Source organism: Arabidopsis lyrata, assembly GCF_000004255.2.
Source record: "Arabidopsis lyrata subsp. lyrata unplaced genomic scaffold ARALYscaffold_7, whole genome shotgun sequence".
NCBI lineage: Eukaryota > Viridiplantae > Streptophyta > Magnoliopsida > Brassicales > Brassicaceae > Arabidopsis > Arabidopsis lyrata.
The window spans coordinates 112,018-133,894 of NW_003302549.1; the positions used below are offsets into that span (position 1 = coordinate 112,018).

The window sequence follows — 21,877 nt, forward strand, 5'->3', positions numbered from 1 at the left end:
TTATCATGAAAATAATTAAACCTTGTTAAAATATTGGGTATTATTTGGTGATAATATTTTCAAAGTGATCATCTGACATTGCGTTTAGTGGTTGAATGATCTTTAATATATATATCTTGGTACTTGAACAAGGGAATAAATACCTATATAGTAGTACTGTATATTGCTTCATGATACGAATTTGATAACATATAAATAAACATGGCACGCAACCATACTATAGACCATTAATTTACTTGTTAGTTGTTGATGTGATTAACGACACAAAACCCTGGAGGATAGATATATTGAAATACCAAATTAGTGTTTTGTTTTACATTGGCATCGCGAGGCATGGATGACGTGGAAAAATTAATTAAAAGAAAAGGATTATTTGTTTTTTTCTAAGAAAAAGAAAGGCTAGAGAAAGAAGAAGTGATCGACATGAGAAAAAGAAGAGGGAAATGTAATGGGAGTGTAAGAGCATCATTATAGGTATTTTTTTAGAGATAGATCTTAGTAATATTTAAATAATTTATTTGTAAAAGTGATTGTTAAGAGATAGTATTTTTGAGTTAAGATTTTTGTGTGATTAATGGTAGGCTCTTAACATGTGGTTCTTAGAAAAAAAAATATTAATATAAAAATAAAATTTATAATTATAGAAAATTTAATAATTGTTGCAAATTAAAAAAATTAAAACATACATGAGATACAATTTATAACATAAATCACAAATATTTTAAACTTAATTTTTTCTATATTTTGTCCATATATGCTCGACCAAATCATTCTTCAATTGTTGATGCATACCTCGATCACGAACTCGAACTCTATTATTGAAGAAATTAGAAGGCGTATTTGTAGAATATGTGAAATCCGTCTAATCAAAACGTGACACGTGACACCTCTTAGGTATTAAAGTGATTTAAATTAAATAGTTAATACCTTAATAAGCTAAGGAACGTTTTTTAGCTTATTAAGGTATTAACTATTTAATTTAAATCACTTTAATATCTAAGATTCAGCTAACATCCCCCTATAATGATGCTCTAAGTGTTGTTGAGGGAGGGATGGGTGGATGGATTGCAGCAAACTTTAACGGCGACAACTCGCCGCTTCGCTGGGCGTCCCACTTTGTGACGACCTTTGGGGAGAGTAAAGGGACAATAATCCACGTGGGCTAAAAATGCAAGCATGTGCCGCCACATCATCGGTCAATTGGGACCAAATACCTCTCTAGATACTAACTTATGACTATCTTATGTTTTTGATATAATAATTAAAGGGCGACCGAATCAAAGTGGTTTATTCCTTTGTCTGGCTGCCGCATCTTTACTCTCCCTTTGGTCAACTCCTTGCTCCTCTTACTCGAGATCAATATATATGGATATCGTACTATTTTAGTATTAAAGAAACAAACAAAAACCAGTTAATTAATCTCACTCACCACATATAGATGACCAAATTAAATGGCATTGCATTAGAACGAACTCCATGCTTAATATATATATAGATCGTGATATGCGTAGGGTGGATTAATAAAAAAAAATGCTAGCTAATAATGTAAGTGTTGCGTCTCCCATTGTGAGATTAATTTACAATCTCGAGTTTTAAGAGTATGGCTACTTGAAATGATTTGATACTAAGAAATAGGGATATTGCATTAGAACGCGCATAAGACATTTTCATTATATACAAGTGCATGCACCACATGGTACCCCATAATATATGTATAAGGTTTATGATAATCTTTTTGTTTTTGTTTTTGGTTGACTATAGGTTTAGTCGTTATAGTAATCTAAATAATATACAAGTTTTGATGAAAATATAAAGGCTGCAATCGTGTCCAAAGATGAGGGGACTGAGATGCGAGAGAGACGTTTATATATATAGTTAAGTTGGGCCCTTTGGTTTTCCAGTCTCTAATGTGTAGGGGTACTAGCTTAGCTAGTTATACTCCGTGCCAAATAAAGCATTAACAAAATTGGCACCACCTATATATACGACCATGTGGAGAGAAGGGAGGGGTGTTAGATAGATTACAGGGAAAGTAAAGGGGTAGGAAAATGGAGAAGTAAGAAAAGAAAGGGACCAAAAGAGAAATATACATAGGTGGAACCCGATCCGGATAAGTGTGGGGTCTCTTTTATTTTTGGGATTAAAGGGCGTATCTGTTGGAGGGACAAATGGAGAATGTGTTGGATTTCATTTTTTTTTTCTGAAATTTGATCTCTTAATTAATACTAATTTATAGTAATAATCACGATTTTTAAATTTGGCAATAACATACTAGTAATTAAGAAGAATTAATGGAGAGATAAAGGATCAGTATCGCCACGGCGGCATGACTCATCCGCTCCTCCCAATACACCGTCGTTTATATATACCCAACAGTACCCAACCCAACCCAACTTAAAAAAAAGAAAGAACCGAACAAAAAACGTAAAAAGAGAAAAAGCTCGCTCGCTCTCTCTCTCTCTCATCTTTCTTTCAATCTGCCTCCTCAATTCTCAAATTCTGAATTTCTGGGATTCTTAAGATTTATTTTTGAATATCTTCATCTTCTTCTCCAAGTCTCTCTCTGCTGGAGAGGGGATTCTCTCTCAATTAATAAGAAGATCTTCTTCTTCCTCGGTTCATTCCCCTTTCTCTTCCTCGTCGTAACGTCGTCAATGGTGAACGAGAGTTGCGCTAGTAGACTTATTTTGGACGCCTCCCAGTCCAAGGCCACCATGGACCGCCGCGAGCGCATAAAAATGGAGGTCTTCGACGAGGTTCTCCGCCGTCTCCGGCAATCCGACATCCAAGACGCCCATCTCCCTGGTTTCGAAGACGAGCTCTGGACTCACTTCAATCGCCTCCCTGCCAGGTAGGTATCTATTCCTTGCTTCTGCATGCATTCAATACATAGACTGATTGGTTCTGTTTGTTTAGGTATGCGTTGGATGTGAATGTCGAGAGGGCCGAAGACGTCTTGATGCACAAGCGATTGCTGCATTCTGCTTACGATCCCCAAAATCGCCCTGCCATCGATGTTCATCTCGTCCAGGTGATCGAGTTTCTCTTCTTTTTGTTGCTTGCTTCTATCCATGCCATCCGACGAGACGGACGAGAGATGTCTCTCACCACCCACCATATATGATACATACTTGTTTGTTAGCCTCATCTTTCATCTTTTTATGTCATCTTTTGGATTCCTGGGCTCACAGGATCTGCTCTTTTCTTAAGGTTCAACCTGCCGACTCTCCTACTTATGATGCTGCTCTTTCTTCTCCTACCCGCAAAAGGTTTCCTTGCCACACTATCCTAGCTAATTCCTCCTTCTTCTACTTTATAACATCTTCTTCTTTCCAGCATTCATCCGCCGCCTGCCTTTGGTTCTTCCCCTAATCTTGAAGCACTTGCACTTGCAGCTTCTATCTCCCAAGACCACGATGGAGACAACTCCGTTCATAACAATTCACTCTATTCACGGTACAACATGTCCAAACGCAACCACTGATGTTTCTCCTGCCAACAAATTTTCTTGCAGTTCCAACTCACCCTGTTGTTTCTATTGCAGGCCCTTGCATGAGATCACTTTTTCCACACAAGACAAGCCTAAACTCCTTTTACAGGTATTTTATTGTTACTCGGAACATTTGGATAACTACTAGGATTTCTCGCTTCTTGCATTATTCAGCATGATAAGAAAACTTCTATTCACCTCTTTAACTTGTTTGCATGTTTTTTAATCCCTGGTCTCAACATATCCATTTTTAAATGCAAGTACCAGTCTTCCTTCCCTGTCACCCATCCTTGAGAACTAGGGTACACTTATTGTCGGGGTTTTCGTGTTTCTTGCTCCCAAATACACTCTGCAAAATTTTATATTTCTAAGTAAATAAAATGTATGTTTGAGTCTGATGATGTCATCAATTACAATTAAATATGAATTCAATTTATCTTCAAGTATACTAACTAAGCCACTGTAAATAATGCAGTTAACTGCCTTGCTTGCTGAGCTTGGGCTGAACATTCAAGAGGCGCATGCTTTCTCTACAACTGATGGCTACTCACTAGATGTTTTTGTTGTTGATGGCTGGCCGTACGAGGTAATTTTTCTTTGTTGTGATCCTTATCCTTGTATTGTGTACTTTATCTATGCTCTATAGAACAGAAGTGTGTTGGCATGTGGCTGTAATCCATTTCTTTTCAAGAGGTCCATTTATCTATAGAATCCTTGGCTTTATGTTCTTTCAAATTCTTAGAGATCTAGTAGCTGAAACGCAACTATTTTGGTATGCGAAAGGTTCCGGATTATAATTGTGGCCGTCTTGCTATCTTTTTTATTTTACAGGAAACAGACAGACTTAGAATATCATTGGAGAAAGAAGCAGCAAAGATCGAGGTACTTGTTTTCAATTGTAAACGTAACTAACTTCATGCAAAGTATATTGAAATTTATGATCCATTGACAACCTTTTTTTCTTCCCAAAGCACCTGATTCTGAATGAAATGAGTTAGATGCTTTATTTGAAGTCTTATAGTTTGTCATAGGGACACCATCTGACGCACATGTGTTGTTATAAGTTATTATTAATAATTCTTTTCATCATACTCAGTTGCAGAGCCAAAGCTGGCCTATGCAGCAATCCTTCTCTCCTGAAAAGGAAAATGGGCAAACAGGTGCCAGAACTCATGTTCCAATACCCAATGATGGAACTGATGTTTGGGAAATCAACCTTAAACACTTAAAATTTGGGCATAAAATAGCATCTGGTTCTTATGGAGATCTGTAAGTTGGCTGTATCTATCAAACGCATTTTCATATTAAGGTTCTCAGATGTTAATCTCTCTCCTTCCTTGTTACCTCTTGTCTTATTCAGGTATAAAGGTACATATTGTAGCCAGGAAGTTGCTATCAAAGTCCTCAAGCCAGAGCGTCTAGATTCAGAGCTAGAGAAAGAGTTTGCCCAAGAAGTGTTTATTATGAGGTTTGTGTGCCTTCTTGTCTGTTCCCTTGTAGTCTTATATGTAGATAAACGAAAGCAGCTGACCTAAAGTATCATTCAAAATCTTTCGGTTTCAGGAAAGTTCGACACAAAAATGTTGTTCAGTTCATTGGTGCTTGCACCAAGCCTCCACATCTGTGTATCGTTACAGGTATGTTGCAGTGACCATGTTTATCCGTATTATTCTGTTTGATATCACGTTCTACGCTTACCATTTTCTTTCTCTCGCCTGTCTCTTTCACATTTAATAGAATTCATGCCCGGTGGAAGTGTATATGACTATCTACACAAGCAAAAAGGCGTCTTCAAGCTTCCAACTTTGTTTAAAGTAGCTATAGATATTTGCAAAGGGATGAGCTACTTACACCAAAATAACATAATTCACAGAGATTTGAAGGCTGCCAACCTCTTAATGGACGAAAATGAGGTAATACTCTCAACTTAATGTTATATATCTTTGGTATCCATGTACACTAATAGGTTTGTAGTGGGAATGTACGAATCTATTATATACTTGGGATGAAATACTGCCCCATGTTAATGCTCAAATAACATGTTGTGCTGCATCACATGCACTATCTCCTTGAGCTTGCGTTCTACAGGATTTTATTCATTATATTCTTCTCGTTCACGTGGTGTCCACTACCTAGTTAGTTCTTGCTTCTGTGGATAGCAATTCAGTTGCAGATTCACATATATGTCTGGGTTTATTGTTACAGGTGGTTAAGGTTGCAGACTTTGGGGTGGCCAGAGTGAAAGCACAAACTGGAGTTATGACAGCTGAAACTGGAACATATCGCTGGATGGCTCCAGAGGTATGTTTGTCATGGTGGTTCTATATAGTCTGCATTGACCCGCTTCGCCCATAAGACACTTAATAAACTAATTGGTTACCTGGTGGCGTTTATTAGATGACTAGTATCTCATTCTGACACTATACTTTCTTGCAATTCAGGTAATAGAACACAAGCCATATGATCACAAGGCTGACGTATTCAGCTACGGGATTGTGCTATGGGAGTTGTTGACTGGGAAGGTACTTGCGTGACTCTTTAGTTTGAAAAAATAAATACCTAGACGGGCTGATAGTGTCTAACTGATGGGTTGATTTGATGGCAGCTTCCATATGAATACATGACGCCATTGCAGGCAGCAGTAGGGGTTGTCCAAAAGGTAATTTGGTGTGTAGAATGCATTGTGGTTGTAAACGTTTTCAAAATCTTACAAAGAGTGTGTGATTGTCAGGGATTACGGCCTACAATACCAAAGAACACGCATCCAAAATTGGCAGAGCTGTTGGAGAGATTGTGGGAGCAGGATTCGACGCAGAGACCAGACTTCACAGAGATCACAGAGCAGCTGCAAGAGATAGCCAAGGAGGTAAATAAAAGGATTTGGATTGAAGGAAATGAATATATGAGTAAATGGAACAATAGAAGAGTAAAGAGTAATGAGCGTGTGTGTGTGTGTGTAGGTAGGAGAGGAAGGAGAGGAGAAGAAAAAATCGTCAACAGGACTAGGAGGGGGTATCTTTGCAGCCCTGAGGAGAAGCACCACACATCATTGAAAACTGTATAGAAATTAATTTTCAGATGAATGATAATGAGCCTGTATTTGTTTGTGTGTTGCTTCCTTATTCAATTGATTTTGATCTCCTTTGTAAGATGCTGCACCACATTTTCTATCTGAAAAAAAGCTTTTACTGAAAGAAAACCACTTCATTTAGCATTAACACCAGCAAAGCGAATGCACCCAAAAAAAATAGAACAAAAAAAAGAAGCTAACACCGAAGAAATAAAGAAGACCACCACCAATTTTTTTGGATACCTTAAAAAAATATGTGTTAAAAAAAAAAAAAAAAAAGTCAAAAGTCAAAAGAGAGGCTTGGTGGCCCTTAAAGACACATGAAGTACTTTGGTTCTCTGTTTCTGTTCTTCTTCTCTAACGTCTAGGGGTCGTTCAATCTTTTTTACTTAGGATCAAACCAAACAGACTATTTTAACCCTAACTCTCGATCTGGTGGGGACGATGAGTGGACGGCCGGCGAAAAGGCCGAGGATCGACCATTCCGTCGTGAATGTCTGGGAACGGGAGGTCGGTCTCTTGCCCAATCGCAGTTTCTCCAACCGTTTTTCAGCCTCCGAGGTCTCTCTCGCCTTATTCCTCTATTGATTCACTCTTTTCTTTATCTAGGGTTTTTTTTCTGATTCTCATTGAATCTGCGTTGCTCCTCTATTACCTTTGTTTACCCCAATGCGTTTAATGATGGCGATTCTTGTGATTGGTATCCTCCTCCTCCTCTGTCTTTGTCTTTTACTCTAACTGCTTTCAGAATCCTCAATTCCAAATTTGTGTAATTTCTGGTGTTTGGTGCTTCTACTGATAGGAAACCAACTATCTTAATTTGATCATTGTGTTACCAGGATCTATTGCGCCGTCTCGGACTTGACAAGAAGCTCGACAAGCATAAGGGTTGTGTAAACTCAGTCAGTTTCAATGCAGATGGAGATCTCTTGCTCTCTGGTTCTGACGACAAACAAGTTATTCTGTGGGACTGGGAGACTGCTTCTGTCAAACTCTCATTCGATTCCGGCCACTTCAATAATGTATTTCAAGCCAAATTTATGCCTTTCTCTGACGATCGTAGCATAGTCACATCTGCTGCTGATAAGCAGGTAGGTACACCCGTCCTCTCTTCTTCCCTTTTAGAGATGATATATCATACCTCCTGGAAATATCTACTACACACTTGATAGGACTTGCTCATCTTAGAACTAGCTATGTTTCCCACAACTTGAAACTGCATTCATTTTGTAACAGGTCCGCTATTCCAAAATTCTTGAATCTGGACAAGTAGAGACTTCTTTGTTGGGTAAACATCAAGGACCCGTCCACAAGTTGGCTGTTGAGCCTGGAAGTCCCTTCTCATTCTATACTTGTGGTGAGGATGGGGCTGTAAAGCATGTGAGCCTGCAGAACAATCCTTTCATATTTTTCTTCTTCTTATCATTGGGTTTTAAACCTAGGCCGCCCATAACAACAAGTATTTTCAGTTTGATCTTAGGACTCGGGTGGCTACAAATCTTTTCACTTGTAAAGAAGCAAAGTTCAATTTAGTTGTCTACCTGCATACAATTGCAGTTGATCCGAGGAACCCTGGTCTTCTTGCGGTGGCTGGAATGGATGAGTATGCTCGTCTCTATGATATTCGCAGCTATCGCTCAGAGGGTTGGTATAATTTTACCCAACCCGTAGACCACTTTTGTCCTGGCCATTTGATTGGAAATGACCATGTAGGAATTACAGGTCTGGCATTCTCAGATCAAAGTGAGCTCCTTGCTTCATATAGTGACGAGTTCATCTATCTTTTCACCCCTGATATGGGGCTAGGCCCAGCCCCATATCCTTCTTCAACTAAGACTGAGGAGAGGATGACGCCTCAGGTTTATAAAGAGCACAAGAACCGTGAAACAGTCAAAGGTGTCAACTTTTTTGGACCCAAGTGTGAGTATGTGGTAAGTGGTTCTGACTGTGGCCGAATATTCATCTGGAGGAAGAAAGACGGAGAGCTCCTCCGTGCCATGGAAGCAGACAAACATGTTGTCAACTGTATAGAGTCTCATCCTCACATGCCACTGATGTGTAGCAGTGGAATAGATACTGATATCAAAATATGGACTCCTGGAGGAACCGAGAAACCTGTGTCGCCAGCAAATGCAAAACAGGTTATGCCACCAGCTATTGCTAACCTAGATTGCTTTATAGATGTTTTTTTTTTTTTTTTTTTTTTTTTTGTGCGTGTTTGAAGACTCGGGGATATGCTGAATTTGGTTGTTTGTATGTTGCTTCTTGAAAACAGGCTTCGTGTTTTGGTAACCTGCAATGGTTCGACGGATATAATGTGGATGGTGATGATGATTCTGACGATGAATCTAGTGAAGAGAGTTCAGATGATGATGATAGTGCGGAAGAGGAAGAGGAAGAGAATGGTGAAGTTGAAGTTGATGATGATGATGATGATGAGGATGAAGGATGAGATTTGTATAGGACATGTAGTTATCTAAAAAGGATACAAAATACTAGGATTCGATAGACATTTTCATCCTCAAGCAATGATGGATCACATTTTCATCCTCAAGCAATGATGGATCACATTTTCATCCTCAAGCAATTGGCTTCTGTTGTCAGCTTATTCTATTCAAAGAACTATCCAAAGTAATAATAATTTAAAAGGTCAAAGACGTCATTGGCAATTGTGAGCCCAAAAAAAAAAATAGTGAGCCCAAAAAGGCCCATAGACTATCGAAGGCCTTTGACATCTGCGACTGCGCGAGGTCAGGCTTCGTCTTCCTCCAACGCTTGCTTGCTTGAGGGAGGATGGTGGTTTCTCCGGGGCTGCTCTCAAATGTTTCAGGTCACTATTCGCTCCAGTTGCTTCTTCTATATACTCTCTCAGTGCTTTTTTGATATTGTCCTTATTAAGTAATCTAGCTTCGATTTGGATTCGTAGGCTTAATCCGATTGGCTCCGTCACACCGAATTCAAAGACACGATGGGTTCGGACCCAGTTGCTTCAAGTTTTCTGGGGATCCTGTAATTTACCTTTATTTCTATGGCGGATTATGACTAGGAACAACTTAGGAAGCTTTTTCACTTAGCTAAATGTTTGTGTGTAGAGTATCAATGGGAGAGTCAGTCACAAACATGTGCGTGGCTATGGCACGGTGGTATCTGTAGGTCAAAGTTGGAATAAGCTACCTGAAGAAGAGCCCTTATGGCTCAGCCTTCTTAGAGACATCGTCTGGTACCACTTATAATATTTCTGCTGGATATAAGAGTGTGAATGTTGCATTGAATTGCTTTTCTTGTTCATCTATCTTTAAAGGAGCACAAGATCTCTCTTGTCTTTCATGGCTGAGCAACCGAGTCAGCTGAAGTACATAGAGTGGCCAAGTTTTACAAGCACGGTATGTGTTGTTTCTTTGTTGTTGTTACAACATATGAGAAAGAGAGAGCAGTTTGTGGCTGTAACTTTGGTGTGTTTTGGGATCAAACAGCTCAAGACTGCGACACTGAGTCTGTGTCTGGTAGCCGTCTTCATTGTTGGGCTATCGTCGGTGGACGCTGCACTTTGTTACATGTTGGCGTTGATCTTGAGGAAAGCCCCATGAGGAAGGAAGGCAACTCCATTATCAAGCGTCTCTTGGAGATGTTAAATGTTTTTGATGTAGAAAGAATGCAGGAGAATGTACTAAAATCAATGTTTTTAAAAGTTGAGTGAAATAAAACTCTGTTCGTTAAGGGAATCCAATCTCATACATGTCCCAGCAAATCAGACCATAAGTAATAAGATGAGAGAGAGAGAGAGAGAGATTGTGAGGAAATGGAGCTACTTGAGAACAAGAGCAGCATTGCGAATGGAGAGATAGTGGTGGACTTGGTCGGAAGAAAGCGACCTGAGAGTCTTGAAGACATGAGCATTAGCATAGCGGAGGTTTGTTCTAGGGTCAACATACGGTGCCTGCGAGAGATTAGAGAAGCTGATTGAGTTATTGTTTTGGGTGAATCGAAAACATGATAAAAAGCAACCACCACCTCATATCCAGTAAGATCGCAAATTCTCTTGCATGGTTGAGTGGAAGGAGGCGATTGAATGTTAACATCTGCGCACAAAGTAAGATTGATTGATTGATTGATTGATTTCTTTCAGAGATTCTAATTCGAAGAGAAAGCCTTACAAGTGGGGAGGTCGGGTTGGAAATTCTCAGCTTGAAGAATCTGCTTGAGGTGTTTCCACCTTCTGCTGCTTGATTGTCCTTTTGGGTACTTTTCGTATGCCTGAATCTTCTTGAAGCTCAACCGCGACGGCACCACTATATCTGCCTCCATCTCTCTCTCTTTCGGTGGAAATCACCCTCCCTCCGATCCTTCTTATACGGTGTCGCCTTAAATGTCAAACCGGTCCGGTCCGATCCGGTACTGTGAATGAGCAGTTTAGTAAACCGATATCGACATTGGAAGCCGATTGGAGAAGATTTCTAGATCCATGCCATGCGAGGAGAGTTGATCTTCTTCTTCTTCGCCTGGATTCGATTAGCGAGAGATCTCTAGGGCTTTCGTCTCCATTCAATAAAGCTGGCCTCTTTCTTTCTGTAGAGATGGTTCTTGAGCGATGATGAGTGACTCTCAGCGATCACTTTCCGTGCGATTGAGCCGCCGGGGAGAGAGAAGCAATCATAAATCTAAAGGTCTCTCTCTCTCTCTCTCTCTCTTTTTTGTTTTTGGTTTTGATTAACTCAGGAGATATTGATCATCACTTTCTTTCATGAGCTTCTAATTCTTCTCCTTGTCTCCAATGAATGATGTTGCAGATGCTGAGGCTGGCTTCTTCTCTCCCACCAGACTCCATACTGATTGCACTTTGAAAAAGATTTGGAAGGCGGGATTCCTTCGCTTGCTTCTTGTTGGCGGCATTCTCTGGATGCTACTCATTCTCTTTGCTCTCTTGTTTCATGTTTGGTCCTGTCAATCTTCCCTTTCTTTCTTCTCAGGTCTCCTTCTTTCTTTACCCATCCTGCCAATCTTCACTATATATATACACTCAAGAGTCCTAGTTCCTCCAACCATCTTCTGCATTCACCTCAGATTCTCTCTATCACAGTAATCAGATCAAAGTAACCTCATCTTCTTCTTGGTAATTCACTTGCAGCTATATGCAACAAAGAAGGCAGACTCTATGTCATGTTGGACACTATTGGATTTGTACCTAAACCGCAACACCGTAAGATTGATTCTATATCCATCCATTTAGATTCTAGAGTGACGGACGCTTAACAACTCTGTTCATTTCTAGGATGCCCCATTCCAGTAGCCTATGACCCTGATAAGGTGCTCCTTCCAAGTGAAAATACCGCAGATTCAATTGTCAGAAATTTGACCTACGTGACAGAGGATGAATCCTCTAAGTCTCAGTTTCCTCTTTTTGGCGGAAACATTAGCTGGTCTGAACGAGATGAAAGCTTCAAACTGAAACCTGAGATGAAGGTAAAAGGCTTCTTTTAGGCAATGGCTAAAGCTCTTCTCCCATTCTTCCCACTAGTAGCTTCTAAACCCAAAACGTTTCAGGTCCATTGCGGATTCATGCCACGTGGTGGGGCAGAGATGTCGTCTCTGGATAAAGAATACGTAAAGAAATGTAGATTTGTTGTTGCAACGGGGATTTTTGATGCATATGATGAACCCCACCAGCCATCAAACATAAGCAAGCGTTCTAAGAATCTCTTCTGTTTCCTTATGGTGGTAGATGAGGTCTCTCTCGATTTCTTGAGGAAAAATACCACTGTGAGGAAAGATGTTGAAGGAGGCAAATGGGTTGGCATTTGGCGTCTGATTCTACTGAAAACTCCTCCATATGATGAACCTAGGAGGAATGGTAAAGTCCCGAAAATCTTAACTCACAGGTTATTCCCTGAAGCACAGTACAGCATTTGGATTGATGGGAAAATGGAGCTTATTGTTGATCCCTTGCTTATTCTAGAAAGGTATGAATACACATAAGGTTATATGACCTGTAGATCAAACTGATCTAGCAGATTTTATACTTCTCCACAATGTTCATTAGCACAGGGTTGATATCCACTATCAGCTCCGTGTTACTAAGAAAGGGCTAAAAGATGCATATTTCGCTTTCATCTCACTTTCAGGTATTTGTGGCGTGGGAAACATACTTTTGCCATTGCCCAACACAAACACCACCGAAACATATATGAGGAAGCTGATGCGTGCAAGAGGAGAAAGCGATACGCCCGACCTCTGGTTGATCTTCATATGAAAATATATCGATACGAGGGCTTGGAACCATGGAGCATCAAGAAGAACACTGTTAGTGGTAAAGACCATAGCAAAAACATCAATGTCATCATGCGCCTTATTGATTACTAAGCTTCTTGTCTTGCGTTACACAGATGTTCCAGAGGGAGCGGTGATAATAAGAGAGCACACTGCAATGAACAATCTGTTCAGCTGCCTGTGGTTCAATGAGGTACACCTGTTAACACCGAGGGACCAGCTAAGCTTTGGGTATGTAGTGGACAGACTAAAAGGAGCCTTCAAGGTGTTCATGTTCCAGAACTGTGAGTACAATTCTCTCTTCGAACTGCACCCTCACATTCGAGAGCATTCCTCGAAGATCGAGTGGGTCAAGAGCCTTCAGGAACTTAAAGGGAAGGGAGAGAGTTTGAAGGAAAGTCGAGGCGGCTTTGGGCTCTGGACTCCTTACCCTGGGGACCTTGATTCCGTTGAGCTGCCAAAAGTAGTAAGAACTTCGAAAGCTGGTTGAGGCAGTAAACATTATACACTAGTTTTTAACTTTTGTTTGATCGCTGTCTGCGGCTTGGATTCAATTCCGAATTTTCTAATTTATTAGACATACACGTCTTCTGAATTCTATTTGTAGATCGAAGAATCAAAAGCAAAACCCAAATTGTTATTAAAAAAAAAAAAGCTGCATTGATATTCGTGATCTGTAATAAGACAAACAAATGTATATTGTTCTGAACCAGTAATTTGGTCCTAAAAGAAAATATAAATCTCATAAATTACACAAGAATCTCAATCTCTTTTTCAAAAAGAATAACCATCCTCTCTTGCTCAGTTTCCAAGACAATAATGAAGGGTCTAGCGATTGGGAACAAACACCATTTATTGGGACGGAAGACACAGAGGTGCGAACCAACCGCAGAAGTTAAAAACAAAGATGCATTTGGACATATCATCACACCAACGCCGTAGATACTATGTCTTTCAGTTGGTGGTGTCGCGGCTGTAAAACTGATCAAGGGTTTTCGCGGGTATACGGTGAAGCAACTCACGGGGGAAAATTCGCAGGAGTGTCCATGCCAGGTCGAGTGACTGGAAGATATTCCGGGTATCGTAAGCTCCCTGAGCCACAAACTTCCTCTCGAACTTGTCCAAGAACTCCAGATATAGCTGTTTACATCAGACCTAAGTGTTAAGGGGAATAAGAAAGGAAAGCGTTTAGATTGTGTAGTAAGAAGAAAGAAGAGAGACCAGATCCTCGGAAGAAAGAGCTTCTTCTCCAACCACGGCTTTCATGGCCTGGACGTCCTTTCCAATAGCGTAGTTGGCATACAACTGAAATCACAAAAAGATAATAACAAGTTCAGCTCAGGCTAACAAAGTTGACAAGTAAAACTTACATAAACAAAGCTTATCTGCAATGCTGGTCATAGACAAGAAATAAAGTCTTACTTGATTAGAAACATCAGAGTGGTCCCTGCGAGTCATACCCTCACCAATGGCACTCTGCAATACAAAGTCAATTTACTTTCACAATGGATCACCTGGCTTCATCTATTGAATTTGAATTCCTCACACTTACCTTCATGAGACGAGACAGAGATGGCAAGACATTGATCGGAGGGTATATCTGTGGAACACAAAGAAAATTGGTATTTTAAACCAACTTTAAGGACATTTCATATCCATAAAACCAGAACCAACGTCTTACAGTTACACACAAACTAAAGTGAAACAACTTTCAAACTACTGCCATTTCGGGTATTACAGGAAAATACACAACATAATATATGCACAGAGACTGTTCACTAAAGAAATCCCAACTGGTATCAGTTCTATTCTTTAGCTTGCGCATGTAGATAGATTCAAATGTCATGTTTTAGTTTTCCAAGAATATATACTCTCATCCACATGCTCTCTCTATCTAAAACAGTGATTCAGGATTTAACATACTAAATCAAAAGTCCATAAATAGGATTGTTACAAGGTATATAAGTTTCTCATACAGGTTAAATTCACATTGTAGTAATATCGACTATGATAAGATCTTTGAACCAACTACCTTCTGAAAGATTGTACCTGTCTATTGTGAAGTTGTCGGTCAATATAGATTTGGCCCTCTGTAATGTATCCTGTCAGATCCGGTGTGGGATGTGTGATATCTGGACAGAGAAAAGAGGCAAAAAAAAAATTAGAAATTTCGAACAGAATTATCAACTGACAATCAAGCCTTTTATATAGGACCAACAAATTTTCCTCCATATGAAGGTTATATGATCAGATTTACTACATAGGTGTACTACACTAACACTAGTATATCAGCCACTCAGTTTGTTAGAGTCCCAAACAGCTAGACCTAGATGGACGCCTCGGGATCGGGCAACGACTTGACTTATTAAAGCATGCATGGTTTGTCTATTCCTCTAAGCCAGTTTCCGGGTGAGTTCTATCCCATTTTACTTTCAACGATCTCGGTCAAGCTTTACTATCACCTATTGTTTACTTCAGACAGAAATAATTCAAAATCAAAGGAAATGATGCTAAAACAGAAAACCATGAAAATAGCAACTAAGAATTACCATCGTTTGGCATAGTTAAAATGGGAATTTGAGTGATGGAACCTTTCCTCCCCTCAATTCGCCCCGCTCTCTCGTATATGGTAGCCAAGTCGGTGTACATGTAACCTGGGTAACCACGCCTTCCAGGCACTTCTTCACGGGCAGCAGAGACCTAAGGGTATTAGTCAACGTTAAACACTATGTTAGGCTTCCTAATTTCATCTCAAAGTACATGAGTTGTGAACAGAGCATCTGAGCATGTAAATATCGGTTATCACCTCACGAAGAGCATCAGCGTAGGAACTCATGTCTGTGAGAATGACAAGGACATGCTTGCCACATTCATATGCCAAGTACTCAGCCGTTGTAAGAGCAATGCGAGGAGTGATGATACGCTCAATAGTGGGGTCGTTTGCCTGTACGGAAAACAGAATGAGAAACCTTCAGAAAGAAACATCAAAACTAAAATTTGATTCAAGATGTCCATAGTGTGACTGCGAGACTTGCCAAGTTAAGGAAAAGAGTCACTCTCTCCATCGACCCATTCTCCTCGAAATCACGTTTGAAAAATTGCGCAGTCTCCATGTTCACACCCATTGCTGCGAACACAATGGCGAAGTTATCATCCTCTTGGTGCTGCAAATTCACATAAATGGACCAATGTGATACCGTTTTATGATACATTATGGCATTATACAACTACCTACTTACTGTAGATTTTACCAAATCAAAGGAGAAGGACAAGGGGCGTTAAGTCAGAAAAAGTAATAACTAACAAATTTCCCCAGGTAGGATTTGGACGACAGAGTATGCAGAAAAAAAAGATTCAAGAAAGAATATCCTAGCTTAACTTAACCCTCTAAATTTATTTTGTAATGGGTATGTCTAACTGTGTAAGGGATCACTGTTATAATTGTAACAAACCAATTTCCAACAGTAGACACGGACCAGTAATGTTTAAATCATGATACCTCGAGAAGATTATCGGACTTCTCTAAACGCTTAACCAAACCAGCCTGACGGCAAATCTGAGCAGCAATTTCATTGTGGGGAAGACCTGCAGCAGAAAAGAGGGGAATCTTCTGTCCTCTGGCGATAGAGTTCATGACATCAATGGTGGATATCCCCGTCTGAATCATCTCTTCAGGATAGGTTCTCTCACTGGGATTGATAGAACTTCCTGGAGAAACAAAAGTCTAGAATTATATCTGTGTGTTTCATAATGAGATATAATAATGTGACAAGAGGCTAAAGCAGCTCACCAGAAATATCCAAGTACGCCTCAGGCAATATAGGTGGACCATTGTCAATGGGCTTCCCTGAACCATTGAAAATGCGACCAAGCATATCCAAAGAAACAGGAGTTTTCAAAACCTATGAAAAAACATATTGGAAAATGTGAGACCACAGAATGGTAAAATATAAGAAAATCTTACTACTAAAAAAAAACTCCATAGCAAAAACATACCTCTCCTGTAAATTGCACAGTTGTGTACTTGTTGTCAATTCCAGATGTTCCCTCAAAAACCTGGACAAGGAAAATCAAAGAGCAGCCGCAGATGTTTAAAAAGGTGATAGAGTGAACTCTCAGCGTGTTGACTAATAATAAGGACTATGCAAGATTACATCTGCGTTCAATGAAGAGAGGGAAAAAATGAGAAACCTGAACAACAGCTTTCTCTCCATCAACTTCGAGAACTTGACCACGTCGGGTAGTTCCATCCCCAAGACGGATATTGACAATTTCTTGGTATTTAGGGCCCTAGAGAGAAAAGCAGTATCATGAGGAAGGCAAAGGGACAAAGAAGAGAAAGATGGATCTCAATATACCTTGACTTTTTCAAGGATGACGAGAGGGCCGGCAACACCAGAGACAGTTCTATACTCTGCGGTATAAGAAAAGGAAAACCAGGCAATGCAATCAAAAGATATGATCCCATGGGTCGAGAAATAAAAAGGTCTTACCCATGCCGATCTCCAGGGCACCCTCCTCCATTTCAAGGTTGTTTTCAGCAGCACCCATTTTAAGATCTCCAGAAATCAATCAGAGCAAACAAACATGTCAGCAACAAACAAAGAGACTCTAATATCATTACAAGCAAAGCAAATCCAGGGTAAGCAGCAATTGATGGACGTGAAATCTACTTAATTCCTTCCAAGCTGAGTTTCTCGATCGGATCAACGGGATTTCCTCTCAGAGCATACAACAACAATTCAAACCAAAATAATCGACATTGTTTATACTTTATAGTGTATGTATGTACCTCCTCCTTTCTTCTTAATCCAAAGATCTGTGAAGAGGCAGCAGACAGAGAGATCTCCTCCTGTATATGACTATACCACTGTCCACCGATAAAAGAAAGAGATAATTGGGTGAAAGACAACCCCTTTTTGGGCTAATAAAATTTTCAGTATTATGTCAAATAGTCTAAGACATTAATAATAATTAGCCCACATTTATCCCGAATTTAATCTTACGCGCTGATGAAATTGGAGACATCATCGACACAATTACTCTGGACAATTGCAATAAATGCGAGGTCATGATGTGTGTCCTTGTTATCTGACTTTTACGTGTTTAATACCTGATTTGTTAGATCCGATTTGGACATTCACAAATAATCATAGATGTATACTTTTATGCTTGCATGTAGTTATTTCTTAGGCATCCAGGAATATGGTGGATCTATGATTATTTGTGAATGTCCAAATCGGATTTTAAACCACTAACCTAATTGCATAAATATCTATTAATAAATTTAACACTATATAGATCGATATATAACTTTATGAAAGTATATGGATATGTAGCTAAATTTATAGATAACTACTAATTCCTTAATTAATTGGGACATGTTTACTCAAAATGAATGCATGAGTGTATCGTCCATCTACGCTCCTTAAATCTCCATATACTCTTTATAGATCTATATGTGAAGGTCCAAAATTGTTGTAAATACTATATGGAGGTCCATTCAAATTTTGCAAAACTCAAATTAAAGCTGTCTGCATTAAATGACAGTCATTTTGTCCTGTTTGTCCCAAATAACTCTTAGTTCAACTGTTGAGCATTTAAGTTATGTCAGATTGTTCTTTCGGTTTCGTAAAGCCAAATACTTCTCCCTCACGCGCATGACGTAAAAAATGGCTGGTTTTCTTGTAAATACTTACCAATTGAAGACCCATTTCAACGTTTATTTTTTTGTTGTCTAAGACATGCAACCCTAATGTTTTTTTCTTAATTTGATGCCCCAATAATACTTCTGCACAAATTGACTCTAAAAGAAAATGTATGTCCTCAAACAATTTCCTAGGCTATAATAAAACCTAATTAATACAAATAAATTTAATCCTTTTCTTTCTTTTTTTTTTTTATTTTTTAAGTAAAGGAATCAATAGAGTATATTTGTTGAACTCTTTGCTAATGCATTTCCTAGGAGAGATTTGATATAATGAAAACGAATCTAGAATTTTCATTTTCAAAAAAGAAGAAAACTCTCTCAGACGAGAGCTGTGAGATTCATTGATTGGTTCAGAACACAAATGCATACCAAATGCATGAGTTTCTCTCATCCGGAATCAGTGCTCTCCAGAGTTAAAGGTGGATGCAGAGGCAAATAACTACTTTAAAAGCAAGCTAGCTAGCACTAGCAGTGAAATGGATATGAAAATGAACAAAGAACGAAGAAGAAGAAGAATTCTTGTGACATTTCTGATTTTCTTTCTCCAGTCCACGGCTACCAAAGGGAACAAACAAAACTAACCACTTGATATCCTTTCCCAGTCAATGATAATAATAATAATAATGATAATCAAATATATATATATAGTTACAGATCTTGGAAAGAATTTAAGGACACCGTAAAATTCAATTGTCAGGAGCCGCCAGCCGCAGCTTGCGTGGGCGTGGTGCAAGGCGCCAAGGTGTTGTGAGGTAGATTCACTCCCGCTCCTCTCACTGACACCGCCGCTCCTCTCAACAAGCTTCCTCTGCTCACTAGGTTTGTATCAAAGAAGACAACAATCACTGTTATGTCATCGTGGAAATGTCTCCTCACTCCTCTGTCTATCTTTTTCAGGTCTGAGTATCTCATCTCTCTCTTCTTTGCCGCTTCTTGTAGCGCTACTTTCACCAGCCGCTTTGCAATCCCCTGCCACATATTTCCCCCCAACAAATAAAAGAGTTTTATTATTATGTGCAATTCTATAGACACATACCATGTCTATAGAAAAAAAAACAGAATGGGGGCGTGTTCTCACGTTTCGCGGATGATTCTGGACGATGTCTACTGCTTCTTGGTTACTCATATGTTCCCACAGTCCATCTGAAGCACATATAATGAACTGATCGTGCGGCTCCAGTGTATGCACCGTGATCGCCGGCTCTGCACTCAGTAATGGCTTGCTGAACGGTGACCTCAGCCTGAATTTTGCATACAGCGGTTCCCTGTTGAACTCTGACCGTTTCAAATACACATCACCAATGGATCTTGAAACCTGAGAATACTCAAAACCATAAAGCCACTCAGAAAGACAACAGGAATTGTAAAGACATACAAACAGAATTTTATTTTTCCAACTAGGGTTATATTATACCTGAATGATGCCTTTTACTCGCCAGACGTTATGTTTCAGAACCACAATATCCGGATGATCCGGATGCAGGGCTTGAAGTTCCCGTCTCACTGACTCTATAGATGCGTTGTGCTCGGCTGAGAGCTGAGTGGCATGAGCTTCACCGGTTACCCTCATGACTTGTCCCAGAACGGCCCGTGAGTCCCCTGCGTTGGCCACGTAGAGCTTCCCATCGCAGATGACACTTACAAGACAGCATGACCCCACAGTGGCTATCTGAGGTCTAGTTTGAAATTGATTTGTAACTATGGATAAGAACCCTTCTTCAGTCGCTTGGAACGCCTTTTTTATCACCTCTGACGACATACACTGTTGCTCTGCAGTAAACCCTGTGCACAGAAGACGAAGATGAGATCAAAGCTAAAACCATTTTCTGGACTAGTGCTAGTAGAGGAGAAATGCTTTATTTCCTTTCTAAGTGAAGCCTTAGACTAGCTAATCGAAACGAGAGTTAAAAAAGAGAGAGCAGAGGGACTCACTCTTGAGGTGGTGGAACATATGATCATTGATGAAGCGAGATGTCTCAGGGCCACCGTGGCCGTCGTAGACGCCAACAAAGGTGCCATAGGGACCAGAGTCGTGAGAGCTAAGAGAGCCAGACTCGAGCTGGCTCTGGTCCTCGAGCAAGCTGTTGGCTTGAACGACGGCCATGGAGAAGTCGCCAAAGACGTGCTGACCGGAGTCTCTATACCAGAGCAAACCCTCTTGGCGGCCGCCAGAGTCTGAGGGTGAACGTGCCTGCTGATCTGACCGTGGCCAGAGACAGGCATTCAGAAAATTCATCAACCCAGATAGCATCCCTCATCTCATCCGAATCTCCCACCACAACATAGAAATTGTCAGTTTTTTTAGATACAGATCACACAGCTTTCTGAAATCTCCAATGCCAAAAGCTTAAACAAGACTTGAAGAACACTGCAGTGTAGTCAAAGACAAAAAGTGACAAGTCTCAATTGCTACTGTCCAAGTAATGAATGGCAATATTAGAATAGAGGATTGATTAGTGAGTCTAGTGATTGAACAATCTAAGAAATTCGATGCAACATTGGAAAGTTATCATCTTTTAAAGTATAGAAACTATCTATCGGAAGAGAGCAAAATTAGTGATGTCAGGCAAGCAAGAAACAGTACACAAAAAGGTCCAACGATCCCGAAAGAAAACTCAAAAGGATTATTATTATTATTATTATGCAGTAGATTCGTATTCGCTACCAAAGAACCAAAAAAAAAAAAAAAAAGGAAACTTTACCTGGCAAGATGGATGGGGAATCTACTCTCTAGTTGAGCAAGAGAATGAATGAAGAGAAAGAATCAAGATTCAAGATGTGGGCGTGGAATTTCTGAGTTTGTAGATCTACTACGGATGGATCAACCAACCAGAAGAAATTATATAAAACACCGATGATTTTTATTATTATTAAAATAAAGAAAAATAAGCGAGCGGATGAGGAAGAAGAAGAAGACGACCGATTGACAAAAGAAAAAGTTTTTTTTGTTTTGGAGAAGAAGAAATGAAAAGAAAATAAAAGATTGAAAAAATTGTTCTGCCCTCACAACTTATGATCTTTCTTTCTATGACTGGAAACAGTGAACAATGAAGTAAAAGAGAGAGATAATAGAGGTCAAGTCGCCGAACGAGACATCTTCCTTTTTTTTTTTTTTTTTTTTTATTTCACAAATCCTCCTTTGAATTTTTGTGTAAAAAAAAAGAAAGAGAGTTGGAGTTGGAGTTGTTTTCCTTTTTCTTTTAATCTCAAAGAGTGAAGAGTGATTCTTACCAGACAAGACCCATAAAAGACCAACGATGGCGAGGTCGGAGCCAGCACATCAAACTATCAAAGGTCCCAGCTTTTTGGGCTCCACTTCCCTCTCGTCCTTTTTTGCCTCATT

General features: G+C 39.7%; 7 protein-coding genes across 9 annotated transcripts; 4 read left to right on the top strand and 3 right to left on the bottom strand.

Annotated features, from left to right (window-relative positions):
• The first annotated feature begins 2,411 nt into the window (after window positions 1-2,411).
• On the top strand, window positions 2,412-6,689 carry LOC9302873 (serine/threonine-protein kinase STY46). Of its 2 annotated transcripts, XM_002866754.2 has the most exons (16): window positions 2,412-2,851; window positions 2,917-3,031; window positions 3,211-3,269; window positions 3,337-3,456; window positions 3,545-3,599; window positions 3,966-4,076; window positions 4,322-4,372; window positions 4,587-4,759; window positions 4,851-4,958; window positions 5,054-5,127; window positions 5,228-5,403; window positions 5,696-5,791; window positions 5,932-6,012; window positions 6,096-6,149; window positions 6,222-6,356; window positions 6,451-6,689. In XM_002866754.2, exons 1-16 carry the CDS (start codon window positions 2,655-2,657, stop codon window positions 6,541-6,543), a joined length of 1,698 nt encoding a protein of 565 aa, XP_002866800.1. In that variant the 5' UTR covers window positions 2,412-2,654; the 3' UTR covers window positions 6,544-6,689. The 2 variants fall into 2 exon arrangements, with proteins under 2 accessions (XP_002866800.1, XP_020873870.1); XM_021018211.1 differs by lacking the exon at window positions 2,412-2,851 and having other exon boundaries at window positions 2,923-3,031; window positions 3,192-3,269.
• Window positions 6,690-6,866: 177 nt separating this feature from the next.
• LOC9302874 (DDB1- and CUL4-associated factor 8) lies at window positions 6,867-9,143 on the top strand. 2 transcript variants are annotated; one of them, XM_021018215.1, is made up of 6 exons: window positions 6,867-7,121; window positions 7,400-7,651; window positions 7,797-7,940; window positions 8,030-8,204; window positions 8,283-8,701; window positions 8,836-9,143. In XM_021018215.1, exons 1-6 carry the CDS (start codon window positions 7,005-7,007, stop codon window positions 9,010-9,012), a joined length of 1,284 nt encoding a protein of 427 aa, XP_020873874.1. In that variant the 5' UTR covers window positions 6,867-7,004; the 3' UTR covers window positions 9,013-9,143. The 2 variants fall into 2 exon arrangements, with proteins under 2 accessions (XP_020873874.1, XP_020873873.1); XM_021018214.1 differs by having other exon boundaries at window positions 6,868-7,121; window positions 8,030-8,701.
• A 133-nt stretch (window positions 9,144-9,276) lies between these two features.
• On the top strand, window positions 9,277-10,277 carry LOC9302875. The gene is made up of 5 exons (XM_002866756.2): window positions 9,277-9,390; window positions 9,487-9,569; window positions 9,653-9,780; window positions 9,862-9,943; window positions 10,034-10,277. Exons 1-5 carry the CDS (start codon window positions 9,354-9,356, stop codon window positions 10,145-10,147), a joined length of 444 nt encoding a protein of 147 aa, XP_002866802.1. The 5' UTR covers window positions 9,277-9,353; the 3' UTR covers window positions 10,148-10,277.
• LOC110226454 (chromatin-remodeling complex subunit ies6) lies at window positions 10,240-11,014 on the bottom strand. The gene is made up of 3 exons (XM_021018218.1): window positions 10,715-11,014; window positions 10,572-10,639; window positions 10,240-10,497 (listed from the first exon to the last, which is right to left on the bottom strand). Exons 1-3 carry the CDS (start codon window positions 10,863-10,865, stop codon window positions 10,366-10,368), a joined length of 351 nt encoding a protein of 116 aa, XP_020873877.1. The 5' UTR covers window positions 10,866-11,014; the 3' UTR covers window positions 10,240-10,365.
• A 14-nt stretch (window positions 11,015-11,028) lies between these two features.
• Window positions 11,029-13,490, top strand: LOC9302876. Its single transcript, XM_021018212.1, has 7 exons — window positions 11,029-11,224; window positions 11,348-11,527; window positions 11,686-11,757; window positions 11,830-12,020; window positions 12,102-12,517; window positions 12,680-12,864; window positions 12,941-13,490. The coding sequence occupies exons 1-7, from the start codon at window positions 11,149-11,151 to the stop codon at window positions 13,312-13,314; spliced, it is 1,494 nt and encodes a 497-aa protein (XP_020873871.1). The 5' UTR covers window positions 11,029-11,148; the 3' UTR covers window positions 13,315-13,490.
• LOC9302877 (V-type proton ATPase subunit B2) lies at window positions 13,469-17,734 on the bottom strand. The gene is made up of 15 exons (XM_021018213.1): window positions 17,617-17,734; window positions 17,318-17,383; window positions 17,183-17,238; window positions 17,016-17,114; window positions 16,821-16,880; window positions 16,615-16,726; window positions 16,324-16,532; window positions 15,860-15,988; window positions 15,631-15,768; window positions 15,374-15,524; window positions 14,874-14,956; window positions 14,377-14,424; window positions 14,247-14,300; window positions 14,046-14,129; window positions 13,469-13,964 (listed from the first exon to the last, which is right to left on the bottom strand). The coding sequence occupies exons 2-15, from the start codon at window positions 17,373-17,375 to the stop codon at window positions 13,779-13,781; spliced, it is 1,467 nt and encodes a 488-aa protein (XP_020873872.1). The 5' UTR covers window positions 17,376-17,383; window positions 17,617-17,734; the 3' UTR covers window positions 13,469-13,778.
• Window positions 17,735-19,038: 1,304 nt separating this feature from the next.
• Window positions 19,039-21,446, bottom strand: LOC9304919 (probable protein phosphatase 2C 64). The gene is made up of 5 exons (XM_021018216.1): window positions 21,237-21,446; window positions 20,467-20,902; window positions 19,949-20,316; window positions 19,613-19,849; window positions 19,039-19,503 (listed from the first exon to the last, which is right to left on the bottom strand). The coding sequence occupies exons 2-5, from the start codon at window positions 20,783-20,785 to the stop codon at window positions 19,228-19,230; spliced, it is 1,200 nt and encodes a 399-aa protein (XP_020873875.1). The 5' UTR covers window positions 20,786-20,902; window positions 21,237-21,446; the 3' UTR covers window positions 19,039-19,227.
• Window positions 21,447-21,877: the final 431 nt, after the last annotated feature.

Bases quoted from the DNA above. Each gene is read 5' to 3' on its own strand.
- LOC9302873 (XM_002866754.2), top strand. From the start codon at position 2,655: ATGGTGAACGAGAGTTGCGCTAGTAGACTTATTTTGGACGCCTCCCAG. The intron at 3,457-3,544 runs GTACAACATGTC...TTTCTATTGCAG, and splicing joins AACAATTCACTCTATTCACG to GCCCTTGCATGAGATCACTT. The intron at 4,760-4,850 runs GTAAGTTGGCTG...TGTCTTATTCAG, and splicing joins TCTGGTTCTTATGGAGATCT to GTATAAAGGTACATATTGTA.
- LOC9302874 (XM_021018214.1), top strand. From the start codon at position 7,005: ATGAGTGGACGGCCGGCGAAAAGGCCGAGGATCGACCATTCCGTCGTG. The intron at 7,122-7,399 runs GTCTCTCTCGCC...TTGTGTTACCAG, and splicing joins ACCGTTTTTCAGCCTCCGAG to GATCTATTGCGCCGTCTCGG. The intron at 7,941-8,029 runs GTGAGCCTGCAG...AAGTATTTTCAG, and splicing joins AGGATGGGGCTGTAAAGCAT to TTTGATCTTAGGACTCGGGT.
- LOC9302875 (XM_002866756.2), top strand. From the start codon at position 9,354: ATGGTGGTTTCTCCGGGGCTGCTCTCAAATGTTTCAG. The intron at 9,391-9,486 runs GTCACTATTCGC...TTGGATTCGTAG, and splicing joins GCTGCTCTCAAATGTTTCAG to GCTTAATCCGATTGGCTCCG. The intron at 9,781-9,861 runs GTACCACTTATA...CTATCTTTAAAG, and splicing joins CTTCTTAGAGACATCGTCTG to GAGCACAAGATCTCTCTTGT.
- LOC110226454 (XM_021018218.1), bottom strand. From the start codon at position 10,865: ATGGAGGCAGATATAGTGGTGCCGTCGCGGTTGAGCTTCAAGAAGATT. The intron at 10,640-10,714 runs GTAAGGCTTTCT...CTTTGTGCGCAG, and splicing joins CCAACCCGACCTCCCCACTT to ATGTTAACATTCAATCGCCT. The intron at 10,498-10,571 runs GTGGTGGTTGCT...AATCTCTCGCAG, and splicing joins GCGATCTTACTGGATATGAG to GCACCGTATGTTGACCCTAG.
- LOC9302876 (XM_021018212.1), top strand. From the start codon at position 11,149: ATGATGAGTGACTCTCAGCGATCACTTTCCGTGCGATTGAGCCGCCGG. The intron at 11,225-11,347 runs GTCTCTCTCTCT...ATGATGTTGCAG, and splicing joins AAGCAATCATAAATCTAAAG to ATGCTGAGGCTGGCTTCTTC. The intron at 11,758-11,829 runs GTAAGATTGATT...GTTCATTTCTAG, and splicing joins TGTACCTAAACCGCAACACC to GATGCCCCATTCCAGTAGCC.
- LOC9302877 (XM_021018213.1), bottom strand. From the start codon at position 17,375: ATGGGTGCTGCTGAAAACAACCTTGAAATGGAGGAGGGTGCCCTGGAG. The intron at 17,115-17,182 runs GTATATTGAGAT...TTTTCTCTCTAG, and splicing joins TCATCCTTGAAAAAGTCAAG to GGCCCTAAATACCAAGAAAT. The intron at 15,769-15,859 runs GCAAGTCTCGCA...TTTTCCGTACAG, and splicing joins TGACTCTTTTCCTTAACTTG to GCAAACGACCCCACTATTGA.
- LOC9304919 (XM_021018216.1), bottom strand. From the start codon at position 20,785: ATGCTATCTGGGTTGATGAATTTTCTGAATGCCTGTCTCTGGCCACGG. The intron at 20,317-20,466 runs GTGAGTCCCTCT...TTCTGTGCACAG, and splicing joins TATGTTCCACCACCTCAAGA to GGTTTACTGCAGAGCAACAG. The intron at 19,850-19,948 runs GTATAATATAAC...GAGTATTCTCAG, and splicing joins GAGTAAAAGGCATCATTCAG to GTTTCAAGATCCATTGGTGA.